Source organism: Miniopterus schreibersii, assembly GCF_964146895.1.
Source record: "Miniopterus schreibersii genome assembly, chromosome: 7".
Lineage (NCBI taxonomy): Eukaryota > Metazoa > Chordata > Mammalia > Chiroptera > Miniopteridae > Miniopterus > Miniopterus schreibersii.
This window is the reverse complement of record NC_138108.1, coordinates 662,450-679,412: the sequence shown is the minus strand read 5'-3', so window position 1 is coordinate 679,412 and position 16,963 is coordinate 662,450. Positions and strand designations below refer to the sequence as shown.

Below are 16,963 nucleotides of genomic sequence, written 5' to 3'. Positions count from 1 at the left end.
CAGATAGGCCCGCCTGGCCCTACGCGGTAAGGTAAGCACAGGTAGACACATAGAAATGCTTTTCTAAGGCAGCAAAGTGGCAGCTGGGAGCTCAGGGGCTTCATTCAGACCCCAGAATGTGATGACCTGGGAGGAGAGGCCCCGTCCCTTGGCGAGTGGGGATTACCTGTGAACGCCTCCCGCACCCCACTATGTGCAAAATGGACCCCTCCCTGAGGACATATCACTGGGCTATGGCCGTCCAGTCCAGAGGGACCAGGGAGTCCAGACACTACCATCAAAATGGGTTTGAATCTCCTTTCCCCGAGTCCAGCTGAGCATGACGTCGCCTGGGCGTGTGCGTCAGGCCCGGCCGCACCCCAGCAGGCCCTGCGGCCCCACGTGACGCCCCAGATCTAGAGCCGGCTCCCCTGGGTGCTGAGGTGGCGTATCCACGGCAGGGTGCCCAGCACGGCCCGGCCTTCCTCCCACCGGAATCCGTTCCCGGGGCTCAAGGGCTCCGTGTCCTGCTCACGACCCCCCCTCCACTCCTCGTTTTTATTTTTCTGACCCGGCGTCAGTGCCTCCCACTCTCCCCATGCACAGAAGGGAGACTGAGACCCAGGCAGGGGGACCTGCCTCTTATTGTCTTTTATGGGTCAGATTTCTCACCTATGAAATCTTTGTCTACCTCAAGGCCACTCAGCTTTCCTCCCAGAAGTTTATAGCCTTTGAATTTACATTTATATCTCTGCTGTAGTGTGAGCTGATTTTGAGTAGGATCTGAGGTTTATTTTTCCATAGAGATGTTCTGACAGCATTTTTCAAAGACTGTCCTTTCTCCATTGAACTGTTTTTTGTTCTTTTAGTATGTCTTTGACTTCAGAGAGAGGAGGGGAGAGGGAGAGAGAGACGGAAACATCAGTGATGAGAGTCACTGATCGGCTGCCTCCCGCACGGCCCCCCCTGGGGATCGAGCCCGCAACCCGGGCCTGTGCCCTGACCGGGAATCAAACCGCGATCTCCTGGATGCTAGGTCGGTGCTCAACCTGAGCCACGCTGGCCGGGCGAATTGCTTTTTAAAAAACATTAATTTCAAAAATTATCAAGAAGCCATGTTGACTTATTTTTCCGTCAACGTAGAGTTGCGTGAATTTTAAACCATGGATCGAGTTGTCACCACTGTCACCAGGGTACAAAACACGTCCATCACCCAGACTCTCGCACATTCCCCAGCCCTGACCCTGATATGTTCTCCGTCGCTACTCCCGAGATCGTCTAGAAGCGGGTCCTAGTTCTCTCTGCTCAGTGAAACGCCGTTGCGATCACCCCAGTTTCTGCACCCACACTCATCCCTTGTTACCACTGAGCCGTTTTCCATGGATGGATGGGTGGGCCAGACTGTCTGACCGCCCGCCGGTCCTGAGGGAGGCAGGCTGGTGCTCCCGCGATAAACACCCTCCTGCACCCTGCCCCCCAAGGCTCCCCCTCCATGCCCCGCCGCAGGGGAGGTAGGCACTGTCTCCAGGCAGTGCCAGACCCGTGGCCTCCGTGACTACGTTCGGCGCCACCAGCGGACCCGACACGCAAATAACACACAGGAGAGGCCCGCAGGCCAGGGCTGCGTAAGGAGCCACGTTTATTTCGTAACTGGACAGAGTCGTGAGTGCACACACAGTACGGGGCCTAGAGCCTAACACTCGGGTTCAGGACACCAGGGAGCTACAGTGGTTAGGTCGGGATGGTGGTTACGGTGCAGGGCCGGGGTGCCACACAACCACGTATGTACAAGCCAAAGGGGACCTCGGGGACAGGCAGCTAGGAAGCACGGGCCCGGGAAGGAGCCACAGGCTGACGTCCGGAGGACCAGCATGGCAACCGGCTCCCGCCTCCCCGAGTGCTGTGCCACGGGGTGCGGAGGGACCACCTCACACAGCCGCCGGGGTGCCTGCGCGTGTGTGTGTGCGCGCGTGGGGGGGGGGCGAGTGAGACATTGCCATCTTATGAGCGATTTTTTCAGAGTGGAGGTCTTGTAACTTACGAACATCTCAACACGCCCTGGGCATCCGCAGGGTCATCGGAGCCCAGAGCCCGTCAGCTGGAGCCCAGCATCCCCTCCCTGGGCCTCTCCCTAGAGCCACAGGACAGAGAGCCCGCTCCGGACAAGGGTGGCCATCTCTCAGGCAAAACGAGGCTGCAACCTGAGGGGCCTCAAGCATTCAAAAAAAAACCACCAGAGAGGTGGCTCTCTGGATCTCCCCCCCCACTCAGCAGGACAGCAGCCATCCAGACCTGACTTTACTCTCTGCACCCACAGTGTGAGGACCCTTAGGGGACCCCGGGTCAGCCTCGCCAGTCACAGACATGGAAACCAAGTCCCAGTTTGTAAGACAACTCGTCCCAGCTAACACAGCAACGTGGGCATTTGGGGCAGGGTGGGTATGGAGACCAGGCTTCCCGGCCCCACGTGGGTTTCCTCTCCAGCCCCTCTGGGTGTCTGCACTCAGACCCAGGACTCTCGCCGCAGCAGGAAGGGTCACCAGGTCCACACCTGGCTCCTCATGGTAAAGATGACCCCAAGCCAGAATGGAACAGCCCCTGGGAGTCTCCATGGCCGTGGAGGCTCCTCAATTTGGGGTGATTCTCAGAAACCCTCGAGTGGGCTCCTTCCCTCAGCCCTGCCTAGGACACAGGTGCTCTGCAGGTTGGTTGGCCTCAGGCACCTGTGCCACATCCTCAGGCTGGCTGACCTGAGTGGGCCATGGCTGGGCTCTCGGAACCTGACTCATCTCAGAACAACTCGCTCCCCCTGCGTCTCCTCCCTGCCCACAGGCATCATAAATGCTAGAACCAGGGCTTGTCCCACCCAGATGGCTGTCTCCTCTCCTCCGTGTCCCAGTCAGGCACCTGCAGGGACACCTGTGCAGGTGAGCACAGACCTGCTTCTGGACAGTGTTTGAGCTCAGTCTAGACCCTCACCTGGGATCTGCAAGGACAGTGCTCTGAGTCCTGGGCTCCCAGACGTGGTCCTGGGCCCTGATCTTACTGCCGGGCTTCCCCTCAGGGTGCCATCCAGGCCCCAGGAGGAGGGCAGGTGGGCTTGTGAGGTTGGCTGGCACACACAGCTGCCCCAGGGGCCCCCCTCCTGCACCCCTCACCTGAGGCGAATTTTATGGGGCCTGAACAACTTTCCCAAAGGAAAACCTCAACTGGAACCTTGTCACTCAGACGGGAGCCAACACCACACGTCCCCAGAGGAAGATGCTGGGGCTTCTGGCCTCAGAGCCTGGAAGATGCTGGGGCTTCTGGCCTCAGAGCCTGGAACCGTGAGAATGTCCACGTGTTGTGTCAGCGCCACATGGGGACACTGCTGAATAAAGGGGAGTCTCAGAATCACTGGCTTCAGGGTGAGCTGGGGTCGTCTGAGCCAAGTGGGAGTCAGGGGTCAGTGAGTGGTGCCCGGCAGGGGCTGGCAAGGGCAGTTGGAGGTGCCAGAGAAAGCCGCCGACCAGCAAGGCTGGGAGTGAACCTGGGGCTGAATGAAACCGCTCTGGGTGGGCCATGGGCCTGGGCCTCTAACAGTTTTGCAGTTTTCCCTTAAGCTAAAAAGAGGCCTAATGTGCCTCGGGTGTGGGAACAGGTCCCAGAAGACCTTCAGGCTGGGAGTTTCTCTGATGGGTTTAGGCCCTGGGCCAGACTCTTGGCCTGGGCTGACTCCTGTCCTGTCCTGGGAGACCCTCGGGCACAGGCTCTGCAGAGGAGGACCAGGCGGATACTGTAACGAGGCCAGAACATGACAGTGGTGGCACCTCTGATGCAGAACGGGGGGCCTGGATGGCGGATGACCCCAACGTCGGCCGCCCTCATCCGACCTCATGGCATGTTCTCACTGGCACCCACGGGAACTCTCTCCTCTTGGGGCAAAGAGGGACAGTCTCAGACTCTCGTCCCCAGAGCTCACCCATTTCTCACAGCAGCTAGAGAGCCTGCTCCACAAGCCCCTCAATGTCTAGATCATCTTGGACAACCTCTAACCTGGTCACCCTGGTCAACCTCTAACCCCATCACCCTGGACAACCTCTAACCCCAGCCACCGGAGCCCTGTGGCCTGGACACGTGACACAAGCGTGGGATCTGGTCCCTTCTCCCCGGCCCCGCCAGGACAGCCCCCTACAGCCCAGCCCCACCCACCTCCTTTATCTCCCACACGCTCCTGGAGCTGTGCTGGCACCACCCGGAGTCCCATCTCAGGTGGCTGCTGTGCAGGGGAGATGTGGGTTTTTACCTCCTGCTAGAGGGACACAGGCCACCTCTGTGCTGCTTGGACTTCAGGCATCAGGTCCCCCTCAACACGGGCACACACCCCAGGACGAGGGCCTGCCCTACACGAAGCCGGGGAGAGGCCTTGGGCCTGGGCAGGCGCTCCCGGGGTGCCGACCTCCCTGTGGTCTTCCGAGGTGGCTGCCCCACCCTGCCTGTCCCTAAGAGGCTTGGGAGGTGCTTATGGGTACAAGCGGGAACAGGGTCCATCTGAATCCTACAGGCTGTTAGAAATAAATACTTATAAATAGAACAGTCTTATTGTTAACTTCGGAGCGGGTTGTTTCCAGGTTGCTAACTACTGTATATTAATTATGAGTCTGTCTATGCTTAAAAAAATATTAGAACGTCAGCGATGCCCCTGCCTGGCGCCCTCGGGTCTCTCGGCTTCTCCCAGTGCTTCCCCCCAGGAATGACGACAGTGCGGCCTCCCCTGGGAGCAGGACTTTCATGAGGCGCAGGTCCCCGGCCACGGTGGGCTTGCTGGCCGGGGCAGCGTCCCCAGGAGCAGGGGCGCGCTGGCCGTCAGGTGGGAAGGGCTGGGTGGTGCAGACAGACAGATGGTGAGAGGGGCCAGGCCGGGCCTGCTGGCTGGAGGGAGGGCGGCGTCTTCCGCTCAGACCCTCATCTGGGCAGACCGCCGTCTGGAGAGCTTGGACCTGCAGGGGGTGGAGGAGAGGCAGGGGTCAGGGTGGGCGGCGGGCGGCGGGCGGCGGGGGAAGCCACGGCCGCTCAGCGGCTCCAGCCCGTTTCCTGTCACTGTGACTCCTTGTAGGTCATGGATGGGGGTCGGGGGGCTGGCTGTTCCCGACACAAAGGTGTTTTCCCTACAGGAAGGTCCGCCCAGGAGCACATGAGGTTTGCAAATCTCGGGATTTGCCCGGCTGGTGTGGCTCAGCGGTTGAGCACCGGCCTATGATGCAGGGGGTCAGGGTTCAATCCCAGGTCAGGGCACGCGCCTGGGTTGGGGGCTCCATCCCCAGTAGGGAGCTTGTGGGAGGCAGCCGATCAATGACTATCATTGTTTCTCTCTCTCCCTCTCCCTTCCTCTCTCTGAAATCAATCAATAAATAAAATTTTTAAAAAACAGTCTCAGGACTTTTTTTTTTCCAGTCTCAGGTTTTTATCTACTTCCTGAGCAGCAATGACCAACGCGAGCGTCAGCGGCCTCAAGGACGCGCCCGCCCCCCAGCCTGTACCCGCCCTCGCCCGGCGGCGGTGGGAGCCCCATGCCGTCTGAGGTGGCCCGAGGTGGCCCGAGGTGGCCCTACCGTATGGTCCCCGCCAGGAGGGGGTTGAAGGCGTACAGCCAGTCGTGCATGTCCTTGTCGCTACTGGCCTGCAGCAGGATGCCACGGTGCTCCGTGCACACGGCAAACGTGTGGGGCGTCTGCAGGGCAGCGAAAGGGCACCGTGAGAGGACACCAGGCCTCCCTGGGGTCGGCACTCGCCGGGCACCGCTCCCCTGGGGCGAGGGCACGGGCCGGGACGAGGGAGGAGGACGGGAGGCCCATGGGCAGCGGGGCTGAAGGGCTGCGTGACCTCCCTGCAGCTGCACGGTCCCTCCTGGCCTGACAGGCTCTGTTCCCTTCTGGAAGGTTCTGCAGTCAGAACACCCATCTGTTCTCACGCCCCGGGCCCACCTTGACACTGCTCTGTGTCCCCACCTCCTGGGCCAAGGCTCCTTCCCCTGGGACCCTGGCACAGCCGTGGTCCAGATGTGTCCCCTGGGCCCCGTTAATCCTGGCAGCCTCTCCCCTCAAGCCTGAGCCCTTGAGTAGTGGGTAGAGGTCCCACCCTCACCCCAGGGAATCAAAAACCACCTAGTGGCCAGTGTAGTGGCCGCAAGAAGGAGTCAGGGCCCCCGGGACACACATCCAGGGCTGTGCTTGCTCAGAGGGGTGGGGCAACGCCAGGGGCAGGGGTCTGGACCCCTGGGCACAGCACTGCTGGTCCTGCATGGCTCGGCCCCACCCACCATGGGTGTCCCCAGGAGGAGGGGACTGGGGTGTTGGCCCTTAAACGGGAGAAGGTGAATGCTTGTCCCACCCATCGCCACTGGTCGTCACCAGGACCAGGAGCCCCATGAGTGGTAGAGACCCTGGGACAGGAGAGACAGAGGGACGGACAGTGAGGCTGCCCCTGGCTCCGGCCCTCCTGGCCCTGCCTGGGACTCGCTGCGCCCCGGCCAGCCCCGGGCCCGCCCGGCCCCCTTCTGTGGCCGCACCTTGAGCATGGCCTGCTGGTCCTCGCTGTACTCCACCTGGGCGGTGGACAGGTTGAGCACAAACCTCTCCACGGAGTCCTTGTCGTTGTTGTACATGTAGGCGTAGGGCCGCCGCACCACCACGTAGCGCTTGGCCCAGCCGGCCGTGTGCGGCTCCAGGAAGTGCAGGTAGCCCTTCTTGGACACTATGGGGCTGCAGGGACAGGACACCTGCTCGCTCATGCCCTCCTGGCAGCCCCAACTCCAGGGCCCAGCGTCCACCACGAGCCAGGCCCCTGCCATGCTGCCGTGGCTCGGAGCAGAAAGTAAGCCGCCGAGAGGCACTCAGGGACCCGCAGGACCCCAACCAGGGGGGCCGGAGACCAGAACCACCAGCCCATCTCTGAGCCTCAGTCCCCAGCCGTGAAATGGAAAAACTTAGAAAAGCTGAACCTGCCCTGGCCCGTGACACTGTGTCCCCAGACCACGCCCATCAAAGGGGGCGGGGGGGGGGGGGTTGTGTGTGCTCAGGGCCGAGAGGGCCACCAGATGTTTGCATGGTGCCAAGCTGGTCATCTGCAGACACATTACAACTGTCTTTGTGCAGAGCTGCGTCCAGGCCTGGGCCCTGGCTCTGACCCCCCCGGCCCTTTGCCCTAGGCCAGGGGACAAGGCTGGCTGTGACCTGCTCACCTGACCCGGACCTCCTGGACGTCGGGAACCAGCAGGCGCTGGGGCTCCTTGTCCGTCTCCGTGGCCTGAGCAGGGGAGGGGGTCTTCTTGGAGTCAGCCTCGGGCAGGGGCTCGGGCTCTGGGCTGGCCGGCCGGGAGTTGGGCTGCAGGCTCCTGGGACAGAGAGGAGTGAGCCTCTGCGTCCCTCTGCAAGGCCCTTCTCGGGGCCTGGAACCACCCCCAGGCTCCTGGACGGAGCATCATGCCCGCAGAGCTGCGTGGGCACTTCTAGCCGTCTGCCTGCTGCACCCACAGTCTGGCCCACCTGCCTGATTCCAGGGTTTTGCTGGACAGGGTGGGGAGGGGTCAGCTGCCAGGGACTCAACACCTGTGCCCCATGGTGCCTTCTGCCCCTCTCCCGTCACCCCCTAAAGGCGGCTGCAGCCACTCGTCCTTCCCAGAGTTGAGCTGAAGTTGGCACTACGCTCTCAGAGATCGTCTGTGTAGAGGGAGCTGCTGGCCAATGGTACCCGTCAGGCCCCGTGACTGGACCTGGTGGCCCAGGCGGCCAGTCTCAGGCTGAGGGCCAGAGGCCTCAATGACAGTTTTTCTTTTTAAGAAGAAAATTTGGAAACGCCGAGGGATTTAAGATAGATGATCAGACATAAGCGGTGTTAGCAGTGTGGGGGGGGTCTCTGCCCAGCGCAGCTCCAATGCCACGCGTTTTGTCTGCGGCAGTGAGCTTGGCAGTTCTCTCAGCTACGAGCCGTGTCCGTTCTCCCCGCGTATTCTGTGAGCCCTGCCCCGCGTCCGTCAGCTGGCAGAGCCAGCAGCTGCTCGGGAGCCTGGAGCTCACTCACCTCAGGTCGGCTGCTCCGTAGCGCCCTTCAACCAGAGAGGGGCAGGTGGAGGAGGGCGTGAGCGTGGCCGTCCCCAGAGGGGACAGGGACGCGTCCCGCAGCAGCGTGACAGACATCTCGGAGAGCTGTGGAGAACAGAGAGTCCTTTGCAGGGGACACAAGGAGGGGACAGTCTCTGGGCCCTTGTGGCGGGGGGACCATGCAGTGGCTGATTCCCGCACCTTTGCTGGCATTTTAACTACCATGCAGGGCACCCCTACGCCAACAGCAGGCACCATCTTCCCAGTATCCCCCACCCCCTCCCAGCCCCACCGGGGACTCATGGCCGTGGGGCTCCAAAGAGCACCGAGGACCCCGCTGGGTGGGGCTGGGGAAGATGTGGCCGAGCCCAGGCTTTAGGACATGCAGCCCGAGGGCGGCCGTGGGGAGACGCCAGCAAAGAGGGCAGAAGCCAGCCCAGCGGGTGCGGGGAAGGGAGCGGGGCCCGGAGGGCAGGAGCCCCGCGGGATGCCAGGTGGGGCTCGGGCCTGGTCGTGCCTACCTTGCTCTCGCTGGCGCTGATGCAGACGTGGCTGTGTGTGTATTCTCTGTTGAACGTGTGCGTGAGTAGCCGTAAACACTGCGGGCACAGTGAACACCCAGTCAGGGGCCTCCCGTGACCCAGCTTGGCCTACGGCTCAGCTACCAGCAACACAGCGACTGGCCGAGGGGCCTGACCCTGCAGGTCAAGGTGGGCAGCACCTCCAGGCCTCCAAGGAGATGGGGGGAGCTGGGGAAGCCTCCCCGGGGCACAGGGCCTGGGCAAAGGCCTTCTTGGTGGGCCCCCCGCCGCAGAAAGGGCTGGGAGGGGGGTGGTGAGCTCCGTGTCAACGTAGGCATTCAAGAGAGGACATGCCACGGTGGGGGGGGAGGTGGTAAAAGGCTCCCAAATTCCAGTGTGGGGGCAGTGGGCAAGGGGACTCTATCGATCCCCCTTTCTCCGAGCTCTGGCCCTGACAGGAGCCCACATGGACAAGGCCAGGCCAGCGGAGCCCTGCAGGGCTTGGCGACGGCCATGCTGTCCGCCGCCCACCCGCCCGCCTGCCCTACCTTGACGGCCAGCTCCCGCTGCCTCTCGTTGGGAATGTCAAGGGGCGATGGTCGGCCATCGGCCGAGAGTGGGGAGGAGGCACTGGACAAGCTGTGGGACTCAGAGTCCTCGCTGGAGGCCGGGGACAGAGTCTCGGGGATGGGCCGCTGGGTGGTCTCCAGCTTTTCCCGAAGGAGCAGGTAGTGCCTGGTCTTCTCGACCTGCACACAAGAGCCAGGGCGCGGCCTCACCTGCTGTCCTTGCCTCGCCCGCTGCACACAAGGGCAGGGGAAGGGCCGGTGGCCCCGCTGAGCACCAGGCCCCGGGTCAGACCCCGGGAGAGTGAACGGGCCTGGGGCCACTCTGCTGGCGGGATCAGCCCCCCCGAGTCCTGTGGCCAACACGCAATGTGAGTGCCTGGGCTCTGTCCCAGGGTGGCCTGGGCCCCCGAGGCCCTGGCACAGACCCACCTCCTGCAGGAGGCTCAGCTTCTCCAGCTCCCACTGGTGGTCCAGGATGAGGCTGTCGCTACGGGGCCTCCAGCCCGCCAGGTTCTCCTCGCCCCGCACATAGGCCACAGACGTGTCCAGCACCCGCCGGCGCCTCCGCTGCATCCCTGCGAAGGGGTGCCGTCCAACCACATCCCTCCCCGGGCGCAGGGACAGGGCCCGAGGGCAGCTCCCCTTCCCCTGACCCCGCTGCCCACCCCGGGCCCGCCCCCAGACTGCAGAGCCACGCTGGGCTCCCCCCCCGGCGGTCATCCAGCACCGTGTCCTGTGGGGGTCACGGCTGTGACCATCTGCCTGCCCCCCCATTGCTAGGCCCTCCCCTCGAGTCCTCTAGCCCCAGGACCACCCTGGGGAGGCACATGCTTTCAAGAAAGGGAGCCCCCAAATGGCCGCTGAGCTGAGGTCACCTGGAGTGACCCAAAGAACCCAAGGTGACCCTCAACAGAGTGCCCCCACTCACCGCCAGCCGCCAGAGAGCGGGGAGGATGCCTACCTGGGCTGCCCGCGTCAGCCACGTGACACAGGCTGAGCTCGTACACGCCCGTCACACGGTTGCTGTGGGAGCAGAGCAGGGCACGAGGTCACCGGCCCAGCACCGCCTGGGACCCACTCCCCCCATCAAGTCACACTGGGCACCCGCCCTGCCGCGCAGGTGGCCTCGCAGGGGCAGCTGGGTGCCAGGCCCCATGATGTAGCCCTGCTTAGACTGTTCCCATCCCAGACCCCCTGTCCCCGGGACCACTGGTTCCACCAAGGGCACCCCACCCACCCTCTCAGGGACCTCTTAGACGATCGACCGGTCATGGCCAGCCCAGGCCACTGAGTCCTGACCCTCACACTCCCTCCTCCCAGCTGTGCCCAGAGTGGCCTGGACACCGGCGTCCGTGACACAGAGCGTGTGGGGAGCCTCACTGCCTCGATATTGTCCCCCCAGAGTGCAAGGAGTGGTGGGGGCGTGAGAGGCATGGCTGGTCCTGGTGTCTGACGTCTGACCCTCAGGTGCTGCCAGCCTTGGTCCCAAGTCCCCTCCCTGGCCCCCTGCCCCATTTATCCAGCCCCTCCGCTGTGTGTGGGAGAGCAGCCCTGATGACCCAGAGTCCTGTGTCCCCCTTGCAGTGGGGTGCAGTGTGGCCCCCCAACATGCCACTGGTATGAGCGAGAAGGGCCAGGAGGGGACAAGCCCGGCCCTCACCCAGACCAGTCTGTGCCCAGCACTCCCCGAGCAGAGCCAGGGCAATCCTCAGGTGACAGGGTGCCCTGTGCACCCCGCAGCTCACCTCTCAGAGGCCCGCAGGCTCCCGCTGCCGAACAGGTTTCGGATGGAACGGGAGGCGGGCAGCTTGGTGTCACGGGAGTAGAAAACCATGCAGAAGTCCTTGGTGACAACGGCCGGCTGGGCACAGTTCTCCATCTGCAGGGGCAGGGGAGCAGGGCTCAAGCACAAGGACACCCCCTGTTAACCTCCTAGGGGCAAGAGCCACCACACTGACCATCCTCAGCTGCCTCGCCATAAAACAGATGGCACGTGGCGCAGAACATTTGTGAGACTGCACCCACGTGGTACATCTAACACGCCACAGACCACGTCACGGTGGTGGACGTGGCATGCTACGGGGCCGCTCTGTTTCCCTGAAGCTCAGCCGTAGCTCTGACAAAGCTGATGCACGCTGGGGACTTGTCTGGGCAGAGCCCCCAGTACCGGGGGAGTGATTAGGCTCTGAGGGGAGGTGACACCCTCTCCTCCGCTGCTGACCCCACTAGAAACACCCACGCTCCCCTCTGATCCTGGGCTTCAGACCCGGAGGCGGGGAGGAGGCTTCTGCTTTGTTCTGCCTGGAACACAGATGTGATGGCTGGGGGCACAGCAGCCACCTCGCAGCACCAAGAACAAGCCCACACAGCGAAGGCGGCGGGTGGGCTGAGGGCTGCCATTCGAGGTGCCCGGATGTCACGAGGACTTGGGGAGACAGTGGGGTCGTCTGGGCCTGTCCAGGGCACGCTCGCCCTCCTCGCCCTCCTCGCCCCGGACAGGCAGCTCGGGCCCAGGGACAGGTGACTTCGGTGGTGCGCCCCGAGCTCGAGAGTCTTGCCTCGATGTAAGCGGAGACCGTCATGTAGATCTTCTCGCGATACGGGGTGACACGGTTCAGCAGGAGGGAGTTGTGCATGGAGCTGTCCCACGCGGCCTCGAATTGGTAGAAGGTCCTGGGAGGGGGCAGAGAGGAGGTGAGACAGCGACGTGCTGGCCACGTGGGGCTGGGATGGGGACATGCAGACGGACAGACAGAGACGCATGGGTGACCCGCAGGGAGTGTCACTGGGGTCACAGGTCTGGAGGCCAGGGGGCAGTGTCCAGGAAAGACAGACCCCTCCTTACTCAGGACCGGGAGGGTGGGCTCCAGATGCCACCGGTAGGGTGAGCCCAGCTTCACCTCCACTGTGGACCGACAGTGGCACTCGGTAGCCCGCAGCCCTCCCGCTGAGAGGCAGGGAGGGCGGAAAGGGCAGAAGGGAGGGGGGCCTCCAGGATGCGGACAGAGTGAGAGCCTTGGTCTGAGTAAGGAGGTGCCAAGGTCTCTCCTTGGACCCTAAGGAACCTGCCCAGGTTTGCAAAACCCTCCAGGGACCATTTCGGGAGAGGAAGGGCCCTCGGGGAGGATGCTGGGAGCGGAAACCGGGTGGCAGATTGCAGACAGCCCCACTCCCCCTGCGGCAGGCTTTCCACTCGGCAGAGCAGGCCGGGCTCTCTCTCCTCTCTGCCCCGTCTCCCACCCGGGAAGGTATTGAGCAGAGCAGGAGCCAGGGGCCAGCGAACCCCTCCCCGGGGTGGGGCAGCCTGAGCCACGGCAGCAGAGTGCCTGCTCTTTCGCCTGCACATTGGGGGCAAGGATGTGCCTCAGTCCCCACTGTGGCCACCCCGTGGGCCCTGGGCAGCACTGCGCAGCCCCCAGCCTCGCCCGGTTTCCATTCCAGCATCTTCACAGAGACACAGCTGAGAAACACGTCAACACAGCATCCAGGCCGCAGCACAGGCCCCGCACGGCCGGGCCCAGGAGCGCAGAGGGTGCCCAGGGAGCCAGGCCGCCTAGGGGGCTGCCTTTCTCTCCATGGCAGAGCCCAGGGGCTCGGGAGAAGCAGTGGGACGGCGCAGGGCCGCTGTCACGGGGGCAGAGATCAAGAGGAAGGGACGTGAGGGCAGCGAGTGACAGGCGGGCAGCGAGAACGGGAGACGTCGGAGAAAGGAACTGAAAAGCAGAGGAGGGCAGACCAAGCGAGCGCGGAGGAGAGACGTGAGCTGTACCTAGTGTCATTTCCGAATGAAACGCTAAAGACGAGGCAGGCGGGACACACACGTACACACACAGAAGAGATTCAACGTCAGAACAAGCACCATCCCCCGCCGCACGAGCTAACCGACACGGGGCGCCACGCCACGCCATGCCACGCCCACCCAGTGTCTGCAGGGAGAGCCTGGGTCTGTCCCCAGCAGGACCAGGTGGGCACCCCTGGAGCTGTGACCAAGACCTAGAGAGGCACTGTCCATCCTGGGGGCCCCAAACGCCCAGGCTCTGTGGGGCCTCAGACCACCCAGCTCCAATGCCACGTCATAGCCACATCACAGCCACGTCATAGCCACGTGCCCTTGGCCTGTGGGCAGACCTGTCTTCCTGCCTCACAGACATGCCCTGGGAGTTACAGGAGCTGTTACTGAGCACACTGACCCAGGGCCTGGAGCACACACTTGCATCACCTCGATTATTACTAGTCCCCCCAGGAGGTCCTGGGACACACTGGGTAAGGTCCAGCATGAGGGCCCCACCCCGGGGACCAGGATGGGTGGGCTGTGCTGGAACCTGGGCCTGGGCTGTGAGAAGCAGGTCCACCTGCACATGAGGCCCCTCGGAGAGGCTCCCAGTGAGAGGCCCTCAGTCAGGATAGAATGCAATTTTGTCCTGATTGGACACTGGTGACCTAGACTGTCTCCAAAACCTGACTCTGGTGGGTCTCACAGGTGGCGTGGGGTGGGGTGGTGGGAGGGGCCTCCTGGGCCTTTTACTGTCCCATCACCCAGGTGCCAAGGAGGCAACCGGACCATGGTCCGACCTGGCACTGCCATGGCACTGCCCCCAGCCCCATGCCGCCTCCTGCAGACCCAACCTCGGCCTGCAGCCAGCGGGGGCTCCATGGAACACGGGTGCCCGACCCTGGAGCCTGGGCAGGTAGGGTTCTGGAGACCAGTCTTGAGCCACAGACTCTGAGGCCTCTGCAGGGCAGTGATTCTCACTCAGACCCAAAGTGAGAGTCATCGACAGCGGTGGGTATGCGCAGGGTGGGGTGGGTGGCAGAGTGGCGGCCACGTGGGACGCCCAGGATGGCAGGGCATAGCGTGGGAACCATGACGGGAGCCCCTGGGTCACTCGGCAGGAACAAAGACCCAGAAAGACAGAGAGGATGTGGCTGGGAGGTAAGGATGCTACGCCAGGACCCTCACTCATGAGCAGTGCAGGGGCCTCTCAGGACCTCTCTGGGCATCAGGTCACCCCAGGAGGGAGCCCCATCCCACAGAGCACCCCTCGCTCTGCCCCACACGACATTCAGCTGATCCCTCAGATAACCACTGTCAGGAGAAATAAGGGACCAGACATGGGGACCCTGGGCCTGTGGCATCAGCACCATGCGGGAACTTGTTAGAAATGCAGACTCCCGGGCCCCATCTAGACCCACGGGGACCCTCTCCCACCCACCAGGCTCGGGGTCTGAGGCATGGTCTCAACAAGATCCCACATCTGGGCCCTTCCTAGGGAGGCCGGAGCAGCCCCGCGGAACCAGACTAGGCCACTGGTTTGGGGAACTCTGACATTGAACAGGTGCATGTGCACGCGTGTGTGTGTGTGCGTGTGTGTGTGTGTGTGCGCGCGCCCCCAGGGACACACCGCGGGGACCACTCACAGTAACCACCTGTCCTGACCCATCACAGCCAGGATGTGACAAGGACACAGCTTCAGACGGTACTGCAATGCCCCCCCCCCCAGGACACAGCCTCCACCCCCTGTGCAGCTCACAGACCCAAGCATTCGAACTGGAAACCTTCCTGCTACCCACAGGGGGCCCCTGGGGCCACCACTTGGAGCTCTGACCCCATCCACAGGGACCCAGAAGGCGTCGGCCTTGACCCTCTGCCCAGAACAGACTCAAATCTCGTGGACAGTCTGGACTAGGGACTGAGGCATCCACCCCAGGGGCCTCGGTTGGGTCTGGCAGGGAACCGAGGTCCCAGCCCAAAACCTGTGCCTCCAGGGGTTTGGACCAGGGATCCCACAAGCGAGTCCGGAGACTAACTGGGCCCTTCTCAGGGTTACCGTTCACCTACTTCATAAAGGGCGTGTGGAGACCACCGCCAAGCGAGGGCTCGCACCCAGGGGTGGCAGGGGCAGAGGCGGAGTCTGGCGGGTGGCTCCTGTCTGTCCCTCCCTCCTTCCCTCTGTTCTCTGTCACCTGCCAGGGAGCCTGGCCGGCCAGCCAGCCTGCATGCGGGGCACCGGCTGCCCTCCGGCGGGGTGAGGTCGGGTGGGCACGGGGTGGGCAAGGCTCAGGGCGCGAGTAGCGGGAACCAGCCAGTGTCTACAGGAGGGCAGCCAACTACCAAAGCAGCCAAACCAAGAGAGGGGCAGAGGGACTCAGCCAGGGGAGAGAGGAAGCGATTAAAGAGAAAATCAAACGGGCGTCCCAAGGAAATTAAAGATGAAGAAACAGGAGGGAGAGGTCAGCAAGTGCAGAAGGAGTCCGGAGAGAGGAAACTAAACCTGGGGGGCGGGTGGGGGGGGAGGCGGAAAGAAAACCGAGGGCACAAATGATACCTAGGCATGTCCGAATCAAGAAACTGCCTGCAAAACACAAACAGTCACAGGTTAGTGAGGCTCCGGGGCCGTGGGGGCGGCAGGGGCAGCGAGGGGGCTGCAGAGAGAGAAGCCACCGGGCACAGGACCACTCCGAGCCGGGGCGTCTGCGAAGCGTGGGCCTCGAGCAGGGAGGCCAGGCTGCAGCAAAGCGTTGGGTGGCCTGAGGCCTGAGGACCTCGCAGAGCAGCCAGGTCCATCCCTGGGCTCTGAGAACCTCAGCGGGGGTCCTGGAAGAGGGAAGGCCTGAGGGAGGGGCCGGCTGGCTTGGCCAGTCAAGCCTCAGCATGGTGCTTGCCTGAGGCCACCGCTGAGGAGGGTCCCCAAGGCTTTTCCAGGCCAGGGTGGGAGTGGGGGCCGTCCTGAGGCTGCACCAGCAAGGGCCAAAGCCAAGCGGGGGGGGGGGGGGGGCAGAGCAGCAATGGTCTACGCCTTCCTCTGTCCTGGGACCAGAACCCTGACCTCAGGCTTGGTGCTGATGGACCCCAGAGCTGCCCTGGGGGTGCCTCGCTCTAACGGTTCCCAGGGTGCAGGACCAAAGCCCACTGGCGATGAGTCCGGGGCCTCCAGGGACAGGAAGAACTTATTTAGCCAAAGCCCTGCTAGGCCGAGGTCCAGTCAGGAGCTGCAGCCTCCTAAGCTACCCTGGGTTTTAGCACAGGGCCGAGGTCCCCCAGGGTGCCCCCAGCAGCTGGAAGAGCCACAAACAGCCCTCAGTGCAGGATGGGAGGCCTGGCAGGCACCCCCTCTGCCCCTATCCTTTGCCCCCCGCTCCCTTCCTGCCTGAAGAATCTCGGAGTTGCCAGAGGTCGGGGGAAGCTGAGGTTCCCCCCAGGTCCAAAGCCATCACTCAGCCTGGCCCAAAGACCCCTCCCCAGGGGCATGTGCCCTCCTGTGGGGGTCCCGGTTCCCACGGGCCAGGCACAGCGGCTCACGTCCCCGAAGGTGGCTGGAGTGGGTGGGCACCAAGCCTTCGCCACCAGGCCCCCAGTGCATCCTCACGGCAACAGGCAGCCTCACCTTCCAACATCCCAGATGTACCCCCAGCCTGCCTGTCACGGTGCCACCTCCACATGAGAGCACCTTCCCCCACTCTCCCCCGACCCCTTCCTCCTGGGGACACAAGTGCAGGGTGAGCTCCTCCTAGAAGGTTCCAGGGCAGGGCTGGAACCAGAGTTTTGTCTGCTCCTGTTGGGGTCTCTGCTCCCTAGCCCCCAAGTTGCCTAAGGAATGGTCCCTTACGGCCCAAAGGTCAGAAAAATAGGAGGCGATTCCCGCAGGACCCTCTGTCCTCGTAGACACTGGCTCCCTAGACTGTGGGTACCCACCCCCGTGTGAGCACACGCAGCTCTCACAGCCATCCCTCCTGCGTCATAGCCACAGGGACCCATGGGGACACCTGCAGCTCGAGCTCTGAGAGTCAGGTAGGTGGAGCCCTCAGGAGCAGCCGG

The 16,963-nt window shown here is 63.3% G+C and overlaps 1 protein-coding gene across 1 annotated transcript in view; it reads right to left on the bottom strand.

The window, feature by feature from the left end:
• Window positions 1-1,602: 1,602 nt before the first annotated feature.
• Window positions 1,603-16,963, bottom strand: part of KIF1A (kinesin family member 1A) — a 61,859-nt gene continuing 46,498 nt past the window's right edge. The window contains exons 39-49 of the mRNA XM_081143201.1: window positions 11,706-11,820; window positions 10,893-11,026; window positions 10,109-10,170; window positions 9,577-9,722; window positions 9,127-9,327; window positions 8,579-8,656; window positions 8,038-8,162; window positions 7,199-7,351; window positions 6,527-6,719; window positions 5,571-5,689; window positions 1,603-4,958 (exon numbers count right to left, since the gene is read on the bottom strand). Of these exons, the coding sequence (XP_080999327.1) occupies window positions 4,916-4,958; window positions 5,571-5,689; window positions 6,527-6,719; window positions 7,199-7,351; window positions 8,038-8,162; window positions 8,579-8,656; window positions 9,127-9,327; window positions 9,577-9,722; window positions 10,109-10,170; window positions 10,893-11,026; window positions 11,706-11,820 (1,369 nt within the window). The 3' untranslated portion in view covers window positions 1,603-4,915. The remainder of the gene's footprint in view (window positions 4,959-5,570; window positions 5,690-6,526; window positions 6,720-7,198; window positions 7,352-8,037; window positions 8,163-8,578; window positions 8,657-9,126; window positions 9,328-9,576; window positions 9,723-10,108; window positions 10,171-10,892; window positions 11,027-11,705; window positions 11,821-16,963) is intronic.